The following is an 18,030-nucleotide window of genomic DNA, read 5'->3' as shown; positions in this document are numbered from 1 at the left end:
GTCCTGCACTGTCTTGTCTGTCTTGTCCTGCACTGTTTTGGACTCAGCCACAGATACTTTCCTCTCATCTCTTTCCTCAACTATGGACTTCCTCTGCCCTATGTTCACTAAACCCAAGAAAACTTCTTGTTCTGCTCCTTGGCTTTCAGATGTGCTGTGCAACAATCGAAGAGAGCTAAGATCATCAGAAGAAATCACAACTTGATGCAGATCTTGATGTTTACCGAACACTTCTTGTCAGGTTCTCCTCAGATTTGACTTCTGCCAAGACTTCCTTCTACAAGGAAAAGCTTGAAGCTTCCTCACATGACCCTTGGAAATTCCACAACATCATCTCTTCTCTGCTCAACCCCCCGGCTCCACCTTCTTCATCCTCCCTGACTGCAGAAGACTTTGCTTCTTTCTACCAGGAGAAGATTGAGGAAATCTGCTGGACTTCACTTCAGCCCCGACTGCACTTACATCTCAGAGTATGCATTCCCCTACACCTTTGTTGTCACATTTCTCAACTGTGGCAGCAGAAGAGACTTATGTACGTCGCTCTGGATAAGGGCGTCTGCCAAATGCTGTAAATGTAAATGTAAAGAGATTTTACAACTCATCCAGTCCTGCAATCCTACCACCTGCTCATTGGATCCACTCCCTACCACTATGCTCCAGACCATCTCGCAAGACCTTTTGCCCTTCATTTCCACTATCGTCAATAGTGGATCCAATGTAATATTCCTCGCACTGCACCCCGCAACCTCCGATCTACCAGCACTGCCCGACTGGTTCCACCATCTCTCAGGGTAAGAGGCAAGTATACTACAAGACTCTTCTCTGTTTTGGCACCAAGGTGGTGGAATGAACTTCCCTTAGAGGTCCGGACAGCCGAGTCACTGACTATTTTCAAGCGGCGATTGAAGACCTACTTATTCAGCAAGTGCTCAGCCCTAAAAATAGTATATAAAGCTTGCTGTATGGAATAACGGGTGTGCATTCTACTATACTCAAGCTTATGTTTAGTTACTGTACTACATTTGTATTGCTTAAGTATTGTGCATCAGAGAACAAACTCAGGCTAACACTTAGATAGTGTTTCTTGGTTTGGTACTATCTATGAATTTTAATTACTTTTACTTGCTGGAATTGTTTGATTATTTGAAGGAGATTTTATTTGTAATTTTATTCTACATACACACATTGGTATTACATAGCTTTAAATATAAACAATGCCTCTCATTGTGAGGACCCTGAAAAGACAAGGAGGTCTAAGTCTGACTCCTTCATCTAAAGTTCAAACAATAGACTAGGTAGAAGAACTTGAAGAGGATCTTTTGTTAGAAGACGCTGAGGCTTCGAAGGACAGCCCACTCCAAGGTAAGACCTATCTTAATTTATAATGTCTGCCATGATAGCAGCTTACTCATGCACAGAGGTGTCAAGTAATGAAGTACAAATACTTCGATACCTTACTTAAGTAGAAATTTTGAGTATCTTGAGTAATTATTTTTTTAGCAGACTTTTTACTTCTACTCCTTACATTTTCACGCAATTATCTGTACTTTCTACTCCTTACATTTTAAAAATAGCCTCGTTACTCCTATTTCATTTTGGCTTGTTTTTATTCTGGCATGTCATTATTGTAGCGATTTTGGCTCGCGAAGCAAGGTAAATATTTATAAGTAACTATAACGTGTTATAGTGGCTTCTAAATATTTTGACCTAAGTTGAATTTAACGGTACTGGAATTAAGGTTAAGCTTATTTGGTCTGTTCGTCCAGCGAACAGACCACGTACCTTTATTAATTCTATGAAGGCGGTATCTTCCCGGCCAAGAAAGATTCGCTTTCCTTTTACTGTATACCGTAATTTAAATGAAATTAACTCAATAGAGCATGTAGTTCAGACCCGATGTTGCAGGTACCTTAATTTGTGAGCGAGACTCAGAGACAAATCACCTGTGGCTCAAAATTATGACATTTAATGAATGAGACAAACACAACATAAAACTAACTACAAAAACAAACAAAAGAAATAGGGAAAACGAAAATGAAAATAAAATAAAACAAAAGAAATTAAAATTGGGGAAAGGGAGGAAGAGACTGGAAAGAAGAAACTCGAGAAAGGAAGGAAAGGAAATGGCAAGCTTAAACTCAAAAATTAATCACACCCTAACTGGGAAATCGTCACAGAAACTTAAATTCACCTTAAGATTCAATGAAAGATTCCTACTTAAAATTACGCATCTAAATTGGTTGGTAGAGGAAACGGTTACTTGCATTGGCTTACTGCACAAGAGTCCGGATGCAACAGAGAAATCTCTGAAAAAGTCAGTTAGGGTGGGGTCAGACGTTCTTCCAAGTTCTCCTGAAGATCAGAGCAATTGTCGTTCTTGGAAGTGAAGCTTGCTGGAACTTCGTTGAAGGAAGATGGAGTCGTCTTGAAGCTGTTCCGAAGGTCTGACCACGGATTAGTGGTGTTTGTGACAATTTAAAGGTCACGAACTCCACCCATCTTTGGGAAGATGACCAATACTTCGGTCAGGATTTTGAAAGGAAAAACTCCCTTTGTTTCAGGTGTCTGTGGGCGTGGTTTAGCTATCAAACTTTTAGATGACTTTAAAGTTTGATCCAGGGTGTATTAAGATGGTATGGTGCCTTTCGTGCTCAAATAAAATACACCAGTGCTTGAAAAATGAGTAACCGATAATTTTGTGGTCATTTGGATACTAAACTTGAAGGGTAATGACGGTATGAAGGCAGCGGTACATAACATACATAGATCATTAATCAAGGCAAAGATAAAGGCAAAGAAACAAAAATGAAACATGAACAAGATGCACTTTCATTAGGGAAGTAAAAAGAAAACAATAGCTTCGTATACATTCTGACATCAGACCTTAAAGGGTCATACGGCATTAGAACAGGTATACATTAACATGCCATGATCAGTAAGATATGATGATAGAGTATAACGGATGTTAAAATACAATGTTGTTTTCTGACACATGAATAAAATACACCCTTGTCAGGAAATTAAGGAGCAAATAATTTTAAGTCAGGCAAGCCTTAAAAGAAGAAACACATTACAAAAAGGGTTATAAGAATGAGAACCTTAGAGTACCTTATCTTGGGTTTTATTAGTAAACGGAATGTCTCATTGTGTTGTGTGTGTGTGTGTGTGTGTGTGTGTGTGTGTGTGTTCTGTTTGCTGGCCCCAATGAGCTGCATGGGGTTATCTGGTCTTTGTGGAGACTCCAGACATTCGGGAGCCAGGTGTGGGTGTAAAACTGGGTTGCTCATCGGTTAATTGAGGAGTAGATGTTGAAATTTAGGGTGCCTGGGACATGAAATCTAAAATGACTGGTACACGACACTACATTATTCAAAAAAAACTATCAAGATAGATCGCGCCATCCGGATAGAGTGAATTTGATTGTGGTTGGATGAGAAGTATAAACATGTACCATTCCGATACCCTATTGGTTTGTACGCAACCTATTGCACCTGCACATGACACAAATCACGTCACACTTCAGTTACCCAACGCTGGACATAGCAGACGGAGCCAAGTACGAAGATGTCCGTGGCAGAGGCTCAAAACTCAAACTCGATGTCTCAACAACCAAGCACCAGCACCAGCGAGGAGGTTGGTAACCAGCAAGACCAACCAACCCCAACCCTTATACATCCCTGGCTGTACCTAGAAGAATTGTTTAAAATGGTTGGATGAAAAAATGTCATTGCACATGCGCTGTAAGCTATGCGCACCCAAATACAAAGCTAATGGCTTAAAAAACCTTTAAAAAAGGATATTGAGGTAAGCTGAAATTTTGTTATTATCAGTCAATTATTAACAAATTTGAAATTTGTCTTTAGCCAAATGTTATCTGAGCTTAAATTATTGCTATATTTAAAAGTTAATTGTGTAAAGCTATAGTTAATGGTGCTTGCAAAGCAACATTCTTGTTATTGTGCCGGACAAAATTTCGGCGCGTAACTTGTCCCACAGCTTTTGTCCTAGACCCATGAATGAGATGTCAAATTGACCGGCTCATTGAGGAAAAGTGTGCTATGACTTTTATCAGTGATCGGAATTCCGGCATTCCCGGTACGGAAGCTCAAAGTGGCTTTTTTCCCCTATAGACTTCCATTATAAATTTTGGAGGTTTATAACTTGGGAAGTTTTCGAGTGATTTACACCAAACTCGACCAGCTCCTTTAGGACCTTACTCCGGACAAAGTTTTATTTCAGTAGCAGACTCTCTGCACCCCACCGGGTATTCACGTGACATTCAGCCAGATGATTGGAACTGACGTCACATGTAGCCCCGCCCCCAAAATAAGCGAAATCAAAAAGTTACCACAACATGGACATGTCATATATCAAAACACTCAGCACGATGAGGGGAACTTGCCATGTGCAAGCACCATTCATATTTTTTTCAGGAAATGTACATTCTAGTTTTTGTTATTATCAGCCGATTATTGACAATATTGTAGTGACCTAGTAACATACTAATAATGATAAATTTGCAGTGTTTTCTATGGCAAACTTGGCTACATGCCAGTGGTTTGCTTGCTACCAATAGGCTATGATTCAACATTGCAAACTAGTTTGGTGGCTCAGTGTCAGATTTGAAATTCAACTTTAACCAAATGTTATCTGAGCCTATATTGTTACTACAGTATATGTAATATTTGTAAATTAATTGTGCAAAGCTATAATCTACAGCTGGTTGTTAAGGTATGCCTGTATGGAACCTTGTAAAGAGGTAATAGGCCCAACTATTGGCCAAATGCTGTTTAAAATGTTTTTACTGCTAATTTTCAATCATGCCAGCAGCTGCTTGTGGTCCTAAAACAGTTTTAAAGGGATAGTTCACCCAAAAAGAAAGATTCTGTCATTATTTTCTCATCGTGTGTCAGTCTGTCTGTCTGTCTGTATTTATCTATCTGTCTGTCTGTCTATCTCTACCTCATCATATGAAGCACCACTGACAGTGAGAGTATTCAAAAAGTGTTTATTAAAGTACAAAAAACCAACAATATAAATTTCAATCGTGTTCATTTGTACATGAAAGGAAAAGATTTCCAGCCTGCATTGGAAAGTAAGAGAATATAAGGCATAAATCAATTCGTAATGAATAAATCAGTTAAATACAGTGACAGTCTGGTGAGATAAAGTGATTATCCAGAGGTGGGAGTAAGTCACACATGTACAAGTCACAAGTAAGTCTCAAGTCATGAATGTCAAGTCAAAATCAAGTCGAGTCTTTTTTTTTTATATTTGTCAAGCAAGTCTCAAGTCTGCCACTTAAGTCTGACTAGAGTCAAGTCAAGTCCCCCATCTTTGAGTCATTTAACTCAAGTCAGAGTCAAGTCTCAAGTAATGAATGTCAAGTCAAAGTCAAGTCAAGTCTTTTTTTAATATTTGTCAAGCAAGTCTCAAGTCTGCGACAAGTCTGACTCAAGTCATGTCATATGACTAGAGTCCCCCATCTCTGCTGTTATCCCCAGAATTCTCTTTATTCCTATTATACTACAGATACTGAAAACAGCTATAATATTTTTTTCTCTTTGTTAAAGTTAAAATGCCGTTGGTCATGTTGCAAGAAACTGCAACACTTTGGTCTTCTGCTCTAAAGGCTCTGGTGTGAAAAATTCCACTACATCAACAATCTTTCAAAGACAGCCACGTGTGGGAATAAAAATGGCTTTTTGGACGGATCTGACTTAAAAAAACACAATACAATAAAATACAATAAGTGCTAACAGTACAGAAAAAACAAAAAGCTATCAGTAGAAATAACATTTTTATTTTGCCTGCTTCTTACTTAAATCCCTACATCAATAAAATTCACATCACCGTTACTTCCAGAATGAGACGTTTAACCCTCCACTGCTCAACTTTATCCTGTCTTGTCCCAAACATGTAGATAGAGAGTAAATATTACAAATCGATACGCTGGTTAAGACGCCAGAGACATGTACTGTACATACGCTCTGAATTACATGACACATATATCACATTCATTACTACTCAGTATAATAAACTGCAATGAACAGAAATAACATAACAGAATGACATCATTCATAACAATACAATCGTTTTCAGCTCTTTTCTTGCATTACTGTTGGTGGTTGCTATGGAGATTAAACGGCATGCAATTAATATTCGAAATCGAAGATAGTGAGGATGATGATGACGATGTAATCAGTTTAATGTTGGGTGTGACGATAAACTGTTTCACAGGCATTGGTTAGTAACTTCAGCTCTTTGTGTCACATAATTAGCTAAAACATTCATCACTAACTTTTATACAGAAGAGTTATTTTTAAGACTTACACCATTAATGACAATAAAAATATGTTATCAAAATCGTTCCATGATTCAAGATAAATGGAAAAGTAGCACAGCAAAACAAAAGATGCTTACTTTAAATGCCAGTTTTTTGTTTTTAACACCTCGAAGATTTCACATTTAATTAAATCCGTGGTGTTGTTCTCGAGCTGCTCCCTAATTTGGCACAGGTATAACACGGATGTCCTTCCTGAAATGAACCTCCTATTTTATCCAGGCTCGAGACCGACACTGAGACACAGGCTGTGGCGGCGGAGCGCAAGGTTACACCGAATTACACAGAAATGACATTTTATAAAATGCAGTGAAAGGTAGTTATTTAATTAATTAATTTATTTATTTTTATTAAAATATAAAGATTTGACTCACTTAAAAACAAGGCAGAATTGTCCGTTACAAGCGCGCTGTGTCCCAAATTACACTTGGTACTAAATAATATGTCACAATAGTACACACCTGTATATATAATATATTTTAGTATTTAGTGTAATAGTGAACATTCTGCGTGTGTGGCATGTAATTAAAGGCAGTGTGAGTTCTGTGTGCTTTATATTATATTTATTGTGAATATACTTCTTTGTATCGTAATATTGTCATGATGTGGAAACAAACCGGGTGAAAAGACGAAAGCTGACACTAATAAGCTGATTAGCCTCATTTTTGGCAGCCAGCTCGATGTGATGTGTTGACTCTTTGAACGAGTCGACTCTTTGAACCAGCTTCTCTTTTTGGAGTGGAATCGCATGTTCGAAGAGTCGTAAAAAAACGATTCTGCTGAGAATTTGTGTTACGCTGATGTTAATGCTGATGATTACATACATACTGTAAACGCTAATCAGTAAAGACTATGACGTGATAAAAATGATTTTTTTCATGACTTTTGTCATCTGGACTACATTACTGGGAATTACTGGGACTACATGACCGTGCAGCAGCATGTGGCCGGGTAGCTGTCGGTGTACACCGTGTACTCATTCCCAAACACAAAGTAAACGTGGGACTTCGCTTTCCAAGCATAGCTCACCCGGGTGATGGGGATCAGCTCGATGGTATGGCGCTGTAGAAGGAAAGATTCTCAAATCAGTCATGTTACCATGACGACTGTTAACATAGCTATGCAAATGAAATTAATTTCAATGAAGGTATGAGGAGTAAAACACTGGTAAAGTGACCTGGTAAAGTTAAACACACACCCTGTTTCTCTAATTCTAATTCTAGCATAAAATCTTGTTAACATTATAGCCATGTTAATGTGCTACTAACATCGGGAGTAAAGAGTCGCAGTACCTGCTGCAGAACACGAGAAGTCTGGAAATATTTGGCTTGATGTTCTCGCGTTAAACGCTCAGACGCTTGGCTCAGTGAAGGGTTGGGGAAACCCATCACCGGGTAAAGCTGTAACACACACACACACACACACACACACACACACACACACACACACACACACACACACACACAATCCACAATCTGTTTGATACAGTCTCTGAAGGAACACAGAAGAAACGATTATGGTCAAGACTTGTGTGTTTGTGTGTGTGTATGTGTGTGTATCATTACCATGTACTGGGAGTCTTTGAACATTGTCCTTCCCGTGACCCTGTTGAGATTCTCCGATCTCAGCCCGCTCGCCTGCTCCACCACAAAATCGTCTTTATAAGTAGTCCTAAAGAGAACAAAACATGGACAGATATCACACTTCAGTCACACTTTGTTTTGATAATTATAAATCAATACCCACTTCAGTAGCATGTACGCAGTCCAGGAGACACCCAGGATCTAGCACTGGACCTCTCTCTCCATCCCCACTGTTCTCTCCCCCCCCCCCCCCCCCCTTTTTTGCACTGTCACTTCAACTCTGGACTTGCACAGCACAGTGCCACTTTATACACTATTTACACACCATACTGCACCTGGACACTTTAAGGACAATCTTAAAAACCATACACATTTATGTTATATGTATATTTCTGCATATGTACAGTATATACATGATTTCTCCATCTATATTTTCATATATTAATATAGTTTTCTTATATAGTTTATATTTTTTTATTATTCTATTATTACTTTATTTTTTGCTTTTTTATACTTTTATTGCTTTTATTTTATTTTACTGATACCGGACAGTTTTTACTGCATGTTGTACCCTGTGTGTATGTGTATGTGACAAATAAAAAATTTTATTTAATTTGATGCAACTGCTGTTAGGTCTAATCCATTCCAAAAAACAAATATCTAGTCTCTTGAAAGCACGAGATCTCACCACTGGATCTTGAGTGTGATGAAGACGAGGAGCTGCCTCCTCCCTCGACACGTTTCACAATTACGGGAGCCATTTCCAAGGCACCTGCCACAGCTGCGTCCCCACGCGCGCACACACACACACACGTGTTAAAAGATAAGATCGTTTCATCTTTTGTCTCAAAAATACAGAAACTTATTCATGTTTCCAAGTCAGTATCCACTTGTATTGGGAACATAAAGCTGTAATAACCGTAGCTTACTTTTCTCTTCCACAGCCGTGACAGTGTGTGCAGCGGTCGGTTCCATGGCGAAACCCGCTGCCTTTACAAACCCAGCAGACTTTCTGTAAAGAGATCGCGTTTTGATTCGTCGTTCACGTCGTCACGGTGGAGTAACGTATTCTGAAGTAACTTTTAAAAGGTGACTCACATTCCCAGAGCCTGCGCAGTCCTTGCATGGCTTTTTTCCCATTCCCATACAGGTATGACAGTTCTGTGGAGCAGCATAAATTCGGTTTGCTTTTTTATACTTAGCAGTGTGAACTTCATAGTGAATGTAAGACCACCAGGCTGACAGGAGGGCACGTTTGTCAAGTGCTTTTGTGTGAACCTCAAAGTTGTAAGATATTGTTATAGATGAAAATCAAAACAAAGGCATGCCGAAAACTGACATGTACTCTACTGAAAGCTAGTCAAGGGTTTCTTGAACAGAAAACAAGAAAATGGTGGAGCTTCCTGATGAGATTGGAGAGAAGGTCACACTTTAATGAGGAGACTGGGACAGTGGTGCTACTTGATGTTGGGTTTGGGACAGTGGTAGGTTTCCATGAGGAGTTTGGGACAGTGGTAGGTCTCTACAGGAAGTTTGGGACAGTAGCAGAACTTCGGGAGGAGTTTGGGACAGCTGTAGGTCTTCAGGAGGAGCTTGGGACAGTGTTAGGTTTCCATGAGGAGCTTGGGACAGTGGTAGGTCTTTATGAGGAGTTTCGGACAGTGGTAGGTGTCCATGAGGAGCTTGGGACAGTGGTAGGTCTTTATGAGTTTGATACAGTGGTAGGTATCTAATATATAAGGTCTCTAAATATATCAAAAATAACTACAAAGAGATTTATTACTCGAAACAAAATGTACTAAAAGTTCACCAGGTCTTAAAAATAAATTAATAAGTTCTCCAACATGAGCATGTTGCATTTGAACTCTATGCGTACAGATTGGGACCTCTGGTGTTCAATCTGCATTATATAGAAAGAAGTGAAATCGCAGATTCCCACAATGCAAATTTCTGGGTCTGGGACAGTTGTAGGACTCTGTGATGAGTTTGGGACAGCAGTGGATCAGTAGGCATGTTCGGTTCTAGTGACTGAAAAGCTGAGAATTGAAGTTTTCTGATTGCTTTACCTTGACTGAGGAGGTATACGGCACTCTGATGTTCTGTGTTTGATCCTGGAAGAAAGCGGGGGTTTGGGCCGTGATTGCCCATGGCGCTGGGGCAGGCTGGATGGAAGCATCCACAGGCTGGCCTGAAACACATCACACACCAGCTTACAATAAGATTGTATTGTTGTTTAATGCAGAGTGATGACACTGTTAATTACAGTATGTCTCTAATTATAGGGATAACATGCACAAGACCTGACTGGAGAGTTTCAGCTTATTTTTTTACCTGTGTACGGCTCATGACTCCATTCGGAGGATCTCGTCTCAGTGAAGGTCTCCAAGCGATACTAAGAAAAAGGACCAGGACGAGAAAAAAAGCAAATGTCGACAGAAGCAATTAATCACCGTAATCTCCATGTGTATCCGTTGCATAAACAAACCTTTTTAAATGAACAATGAACCTTAAAAATATTACAAACCCACCCTGTAGGTGTTGAAAGGCTCCAAGTTGGTGATCACTCCATCTCGGACCGGCGCAGTGCTGTAACAGCACTTACTGGATGCGTAGCTCATGAAGGCCTCACGTGCGGCTTCCTCTGTGATGGAGGTTATACTGGAAACCAAGAACAAGCAACAACGGTCAAAGAAATAAAGCAACAATAACAGTGGATGAAGACAGATATAAACTTTCAGCCATCGATAGACGTTCTGTTTAAGCTGATACTCAAAATGTAAGCAAACGGGCGAGTTTGTGAGTGAGCACAGCAGAAAAAAGAGAAAAATTATATTTTGAGTTTGCAAATACATTTTCTTAAAATTTGTATTCCTTTGAAAATAAAGATAAATTGTAAGAATCATTTATAGCCCAATTGTAGCACATTGATACAGAGACTGACTCATGATTCATAACCCTAAAGATTAATGTGCAGGAATCACATGAAAATAAATGTATCACATGTAAGAATCATTAGAAAAAATGATAGAGATAAAGAATCTTTAGAAAAAATTCACATGAATAGAAATGAAACGAATGCTGAGCAGGAATCGTACATGAAAAAGGAATCACATTCGTACAAGAATCGCATGTGAAAATTTTTTTCAGTTCATCTGGTTAACCTTTAACCTGGGTAACCTTTAACCTGGGTTGAGTAAAATGTTGTTTTGTTTACTATCGATAATTTATTGGTTGAATTGGTTCATTGATGGAACAGTGAATACAGAATTATGCCAGTGATCTCTAAATGAAAATGGCAAGACATCCTGGTTTGGAGCAGCAACTAAACACGACAGGAACAGACTGCAATGCACAGTAAAAACAGCAGAAAAAATAATTGTTGCCACCCTGCCCACACCCCAGGACTTGTACGACACAAGAACCAGAACCCGGGCAGGAAAAATCACTACTGACCCTTCGCACCCTGGACACAACCTCCTTCAGCTCCTCCCTCGTCTCAGGTGCTACAGAACTTTGCTTACTAAAACTGCCAGACACAGGAACAGTTTCTTTCCCCATAATTATATTCGCTGCTTCATATCTATAAGTGCTGCATTATCAGACCTGTCAGTCATCACATCATCTGTATATATTACACACACTACTGCTGATGTTGTACAAAAAGCATATTACACAATATTATTTGCACTACTATGCACTTCTCACACTTTATGTACATAATTGATCAGTCATATATTTTGTATTCATGTTTAATATACTGTCGGTGTTGTCTCGTATAGTCTGTATTATCTCGTATTGTTTAGTATAGCGTTATTTATGTCTACTTCTGAGAGTCACAAACAGCCGGAACCAAATTGTGTCAACCTGATAAACCTGATTCTGATTAAAGATCCAGAAATCAAAAGGTTCTTTAGAAGAACAAAAACATACAGAAATAATTCTACCGCGGTCACTATAAAGAAAAGCGTGTGACACTTTTACCGCGTAAGAACGCACACAGAGAGTGAAAAGGTTCTTACTTCCAGTTGGTCTGAGCAGGCAGGTTGTCCGCCACAGGCAGAGGCGCCGAGGGCATCGGAGGAGGAAGAAACCCTCCTGCAAAAACCCAGAGAGAGAAAAAAAAATAAAGTAATAAAACAGACTAAACTTTATATCAGTCTGTTCTGATTAAGAAGAACAAAACACAACACAGTGCATTTTTACTGTAGAACAGGTATAAAATAATTATAAAATAATATACAAATAGAAATAAAAACAAACCTGATGTTATATAGACTATAATTCATTATATTAGTCCACGTCTCTATAGAAACAATCTTATTTAATAATTCTCGTAGGCTAATTATTAGACCGTTTAATGCTTTAGTGATACAGCAACTTAAAATAGACCAGAATTTTTTTCTAAAATAAAATATACTTATTCTGATTTTATTTACTTATTAAATGATGTATAACTTGATCAGAATTCATGTGTATTATTAACTATAAAAATACACATTTATTTATTTTAAAACTAAATAGTGTTTTAGGGCATCTTATGGTTTACTGTTGAGTCTCAACTGATCGTCACAAGTTCGATATTTTATTTTCACAAAGTCTCACCCTGGACACAACCTCTTTCAACTCCTCCCTTGTCTCAGGCGCTACAGAACTTTGCTTACTAAAACTGCCAGACACAGGAACAGTTTCTTTCCCCATAATTATATTCGCTGCTTCATATTTATTTATTTATTTAAATACTGTCTATTTAAATACTGAATATAATGTTTGTAAAGACAAATATGAACAAAGTTAGAAAGATGTCAGAGGGATTTATATTACATATGAAAGACAGTATGACTTTACTTTATTTACAGTTACTGCAAAAAATATAATAAAAAAAAACAACTACATTTGTGACTGAATCCCTCTCTGAAGTTTATGGTTTATATTTAAATATTTCGAAATTAACACTTTTCACCTCCGCCGGCTAATGTTCCTTCATATCCCGGGACTGTGTCATAAAATCCAGCAGGGGGCGCTGTGGGAAGTGCGGGGGCTCCAGACATGGCTGAAAAAACAAAACAAAAAAACTCATGAAACCTGTTACACATGACATGAATCCCGAGTCTCAAAGAAAAGAAAACAGTAGAATTATTTTAATAGGGGAGAAAAATAATAAAAACTCACATTTGTATAAAAAACTCACATTTGTATAATAAAAACTCACATTTGTTTAATAAAAACACATCTGTATGGGGCAACATGCTGTTTAATGTGTGTTTGGATGTAATAATAAGAATAAAGTTTAAGTAACAATTACACATAGACACACACTCACTCACTCACACACACTCACTCACTCACACACACTCACTCACTCACACACACTCACTCACTCACTCTCTCTCTCTCACACACACACGCATGACTAAAGTGAGTATAAACTGATTCCCGAGGATCAAGTTCACCAGAGAAGTTCATCACCTTCTCCGGATCTCCCATTGTTTACACACATCTCCCATTGTTTACACACAGCCCCGCCCCTTTTTGTTTACAGCGACAACCGCAGCCTAAATGTTCGTTTCAATAAACAGCATCATAATCCGATCACATACCCTTAAACCTACAGCAAGTCAGAGAAATAAGTCCTGAGTGAAGTGAAGAGCAGCAGGAACTAGAATGTACATTTCCTGAAGAAAATGTGAATGGTGCTTGCACGTGGCAAATCTCGGCACTCGTGGAGACAAGCATATGACGTCATTCTTTATACTCTTGAGGAAGTTCCCCTCATTAAGCTGAGTGTTTTGATATGTCACATGTCCATGTTGTGCTAATTTTTGATTTTCACGTGACATCACGCAACGTTCCGTGATGTGACCAGAATACATGTCAGGCAGTTCCCCTCATTGGGCTGATTGTTTTGATACTGTATGTCAAATGTCAATGTTGTGCTAATTTTTTATTTTCGCGTGAGGCAGTTCCCCTCATTGGGCTAGTGTTTTGATATATGACATGTCCATGTTATGCTATACATGACATCACGTGGTGTCGAGTGCCGTCACCAGAATACCCGGTGAGGTGCCAATACTTTTGGACAAAAGTGGCTACTGAGGGTTTGAAGATTTCATGTCCATATTGCAGTCATTATGGGATTCTACTTATTATTATACTGCATAGAACAGTACATATAATTCTTAATGTTGAATGAACAATAGATAATTGAACAATTGGGGGCCAATACTTTTGTAATCATTGAGAGTTTCCTTTACATCTACAGTCACTAGGAGAGCACAGAGAGAGAAGCCGTTCCTGAGCTCTGCGCATCGTAAATCATAAAGTCTATGGGATTTTTTTGGCCGCTTTTTCGCCCACTGTGCGAACATCATGGGTCTAAGACAAAAGCTGTGGGACAAGTTACATGCCAAAGTTTTGTCCGGAAGAATAATAATAAGTACGCAAGGTAACGAATGTTGCTCTGCAAGCACCATTAATAAGCATGCAAGATAACGAATGTTGCTCTGCAAGCACCATTAATAAGCATGCAAGGTAACGAATGTTGCTCTGCAAGCACCATTAATAAGCATACAAGATACCAAGAATGTTGCTCTGCAAGTACCATTAATTACAGGAAGGAACCTACAGGGGGGTCTGACGCCGCTAGGTGACGTCACTGACTAATTACCATATTCAAGAGTCGTCATGAACATTTGCATATCAAACGACAAATTTAGGACATAGGAAGAAGGTGGAATTTCCTTATGACTTTTTATGCATTTCCAAAATATCATTCATATCATTCATACCTCCTCTAGCAAGAAGTGAGACAAGGAAAGCAAGCAGTGGCAAGAAGGAGTCGTGAAAAAGACATGAAGGAAATGCTTACATTTTAATATGAATTTTAATATACACTTATATATGATATATAATATATCCGGGTGCCTAAAGATTTTCAAAAGGGAGCTAGATTAGACCTCATTAAAAGTATGCCATATAATGCCGGTAACCTATACACTAATCGTCCACTTTAATAGGAACACCTCTACACCTGCCTTTGACACACACTCTTATATAATATATCCAGCAAACTGTTTACATGCTGTTTTAAACACTGTTTTTTGCTCTTTGCGCATGCTGTCTCACATTTCAGTCTTTTGCTGTTTTACACAATACTACATGTATACCTTGAGTGACAGGTGTCTTGTCCAATGATCAGTAAGTGTTCCAATCACAACCTCTTCCGGGTTGTCTGAATTGTTGTGTTTTCGGATTTGTTAATATGTTTTCGGATTTGTTTCGTGCGATGACTCAGACGACCCGGAAGAGGTAGGTATAGTTTGTGAATGGAAACTTACCGATCATTGGACAAGACACCTGTCATTCAAGATATACAGGTGAATGACAGGTGTCTTGTCCGATGATCGGTAAGTTTCCATTCGTAATCTATAACAACCGTTTCCGGGTTGTCTGACTTGTCATTGTGTTTTCGGATTTGTTAATGTGTTTTGCACTTCTCGGCCACCGTACTAATGTGTTCATTCCAGTATTTCTGCATACACAATATTGACTGGACACACAGTATTTACACTGGTGCTGTTTTTGTGTATTGTCTTGTCTTACAACAGTTTGCATAGTTGCACTTTATGTATCTAGGACTAACTTACAAAGTCCCTAGCTCTGTCTTTGTTTTATGTATCATCCTGGTCCTGGAGAAAGGTTGTCTCATTTCACTGTGTACTGTAACAGCTATATATGGTTGAAATGACAATAAAAGCTTCTTGACTTGACACCTACACCAGCTTTTACTCCATCTTAATCCTAACTAAAACAGAGAGCAAGACTCACAAGCCCACTACTTAGATGACCTGACATTAGCTTTGATTGTATTAAAAAACTTGGAGGTTTTCTGATTTAGCTACCGTAAATTAGCCATTGGGTGAATGTGTGTGTGTGTGTGTGTGTATGTGTGTGTGTGTGTGTGTGTTTTATGTTTGAGTGTGTGTGTATATGTGAGTGTGTGTGTGTGAGTGTACGTGTGTATGTTGTTGTAGGAATATTTGAGAATGGAGTTCACCTATTAGGATTCGTGAATTCCCCTCGACCCAAAGCTAAAACTCAACCCAAATACACTTTAAGAGACTTTTACATTCCTGCCCAAAAGCAAAGTGAACAAAAACAAATGAGAAAGGTAAAAAGGAAGAAGCGTAGAGAAGCTAAACGGGATAGGGAAGAGGAACAAAAGCAACTGATGTTTGATAAAAACCTTTGAAAGTAGAAAACTTGGTTAAAGGAATGAAACAATTGAATATGAATTGAATACAATTACGATTCCAATTGCCATAAATGCTACTGCAAGATAGATTTATGTGAACTGACTAAGATTTATACGATAATAAGTTTTAATTATCAGAAGTTCAAGAAAGCTCTGATCGCTTTTATTTACATTTATATGTATCCTTTATCTATAATTGAAATATATATATTTTAAATGTTGAATGTGGCTAGAGGAAAATAGAACAAGCTGATCCATATCGCTACATGATGTTGGAAACCTGGCTGATGGCGAGATATGATGCGTTGCATCGGCATATACGTTGCATGAACAAGGGGGATTTCAGTAAGTCAACGACAAAATGACATGTAACTAAATGATTTCCTAATAGACACTGGGGTCTATCACTCCTTTGTAAGAGCCTGTGCACTGTCCTGGACAATGGGGCAAGGCGTCCATCCCAGGGGGTGTTTCACTTACAGCTGTTACTAATGTGAATTTTACTACCACTAACTATAATAATATATTCCTATTCGTTTGTTGTATCAGTATTGTTTTGAATGCTGTTTCTAATGAACCTGCTATTATTGATCTGTTTTAATTATAAACGATTAACTAGAATATCTGCCAAAAAAAATGTCAGACAGGGTCAAATACTTGCCCTCGCATTCTGGCAAATATCACCTCCTGTGCGAGGATTGGCTGATACTTAATGACGCAACAATAATCTCCCGATTCTATTGGTGAATAAACCAGCAACCGGATGTGAGCGACTTTCCGTTAAACAGTAACAAAACGCATTGATCACGAGTCACGTCGCAGCGGAAAAGACACAAACGTTGTAAATAGGAAAAGAAACGCAAACACGCTGCAAGTGTTTATCTGACATCTGATAGCCGAATGATAGACGAGTTCTCCATTTTAGATGAGAAAAGAAACCGAGGTCGAATCGTTTAGTATGTTTATCTTAGTAAATATGAATAATATTTATTATTATTAATAATAATAACAACAACAATAACAACAACAACAACAACAATAATAATAATAATAATAATAACTAGAAATAGCTCTACCTGGTGCTGAAGATGATGGATACGTGTATCCTGGGTTTTCAATGCCACGTGTGGCTCCATAATCACTAGAAAACATATAACACAACAATAATAATAATAATAATAATAATAATAATAATAATAATAATAATAATAATAATAATAATGTGTGTGTGTTCTGTATGTCTGTATATGTGAGTGTATGTATCTGTGTGTGTATGTCTGTATATGTGAGTGTACAGTATGTGTGTGTGTCTTTATATGTGAGTGTGTGTGTGTGTATATATATGTCTGTATATGTGAGTGTATGTATGTATATGTGTGTGTGTGTGTGTGTGTGTGAGTGTATGTCTGTATACAGTATGTGAGTGTGTGTGTTTATGTCTGTATATGTATCTCTGTGTGTGTGTGTGTGTGTGTGATAAAGTGTTCATCTTACCTATAGACTGGTCTCCGATCCATATCATCAGGTTGAAAACTTACAAAAACTAAACCACTAAAGCAGTGAAGTTTTCAGGGTGAAAGTCCTGACAACTTCCCTTTACCTCTCATGTGACCCAGATGTGACTCATGATTATATCCAATCAGCGATCTTGGTTTTGAATATATTTGCATGTCAAACACGACCCTGGAATAACAGACATAAAAAAAAGCTGTTTTATAATTTTGCGGATTTTTTTTTACTACTTTCCAAATTATAAATATGTCTTAAGATCGTTATGCTGCTTTAGAATATAAATTCTATATTAACTAAGCATTGAATTTAAGTATCACTTTCGTTTTTTTGTGTTAAAAGAA

General features: G+C 38.2%; 1 protein-coding gene across 2 annotated transcripts; it reads right to left on the bottom strand.

Annotated features, from left to right (window-relative positions):
• Positions 1 to 4,992: 4,992 nt before the first annotated feature.
• Positions 4,993 to 17,829, bottom strand: LOC113645671 (protein SSUH2 homolog). Of its 2 annotated transcripts, XM_027151395.2 has the most exons (13): positions 17,672 to 17,829; positions 17,254 to 17,318; positions 12,887 to 12,976; positions 11,946 to 12,021; positions 10,455 to 10,584; positions 10,258 to 10,318; positions 9,993 to 10,114; positions 9,025 to 9,087; positions 8,856 to 8,938; positions 8,615 to 8,707; positions 7,909 to 8,014; positions 7,636 to 7,743; positions 4,993 to 7,405 (listed from the first exon to the last, which is right to left on the bottom strand). In XM_027151395.2, the coding sequence occupies exons 1-13, from the start codon at positions 17,692 to 17,694 to the stop codon at positions 7,265 to 7,267; spliced, it is 1,161 nt and encodes a 386-aa protein (XP_027007196.2). In that variant the 5' UTR covers positions 17,695 to 17,829; the 3' UTR covers positions 4,993 to 7,264. The 2 variants fall into 2 exon arrangements, with proteins under 2 accessions (XP_027007196.2, XP_027007195.2); XM_027151394.2 differs by lacking the exons at positions 17,254 to 17,318; positions 17,672 to 17,829 and adding an exon at positions 13,524 to 13,674.
• Positions 17,830 to 18,030: the final 201 nt, after the last annotated feature.

This window comes from Tachysurus fulvidraco, chromosome 14 (genome assembly GCF_022655615.1).
Source record: "Tachysurus fulvidraco isolate hzauxx_2018 chromosome 14, HZAU_PFXX_2.0, whole genome shotgun sequence".
Classification (NCBI taxonomy): domain Eukaryota; kingdom Metazoa; phylum Chordata; class Actinopteri; order Siluriformes; family Bagridae; genus Tachysurus; species Tachysurus fulvidraco.
Note: the sequence above shows the minus strand (reverse complement) of the source record. Positions and strands in the feature narration are given on the sequence as shown.

What these genes read in the sequence shown, in the direction of transcription:
- LOC113645671 (XM_027151394.2), bottom strand. Translation starts at nt 13,659, where the DNA reads ATGCTTGTCTCCACGAGTGCCGAGATTTGCCACGTGCAAGCACCATTC. An exon ending in TCAAAGACTCCCAGTACATG is followed by an intron (nt 7,744 to 7,908) that starts GTAATGATACAC and finishes TGTGTGTTACAG; the next exon opens with CTTTACCCGGTGATGGGTTT. An exon ending in CTTCTCGTGTTCTGCAGCAG is followed by an intron (nt 7,406 to 7,635) that starts GTACTGCGACTC and finishes TTCCTTCTACAG; the next exon opens with CGCCATACCATCGAGCTGAT.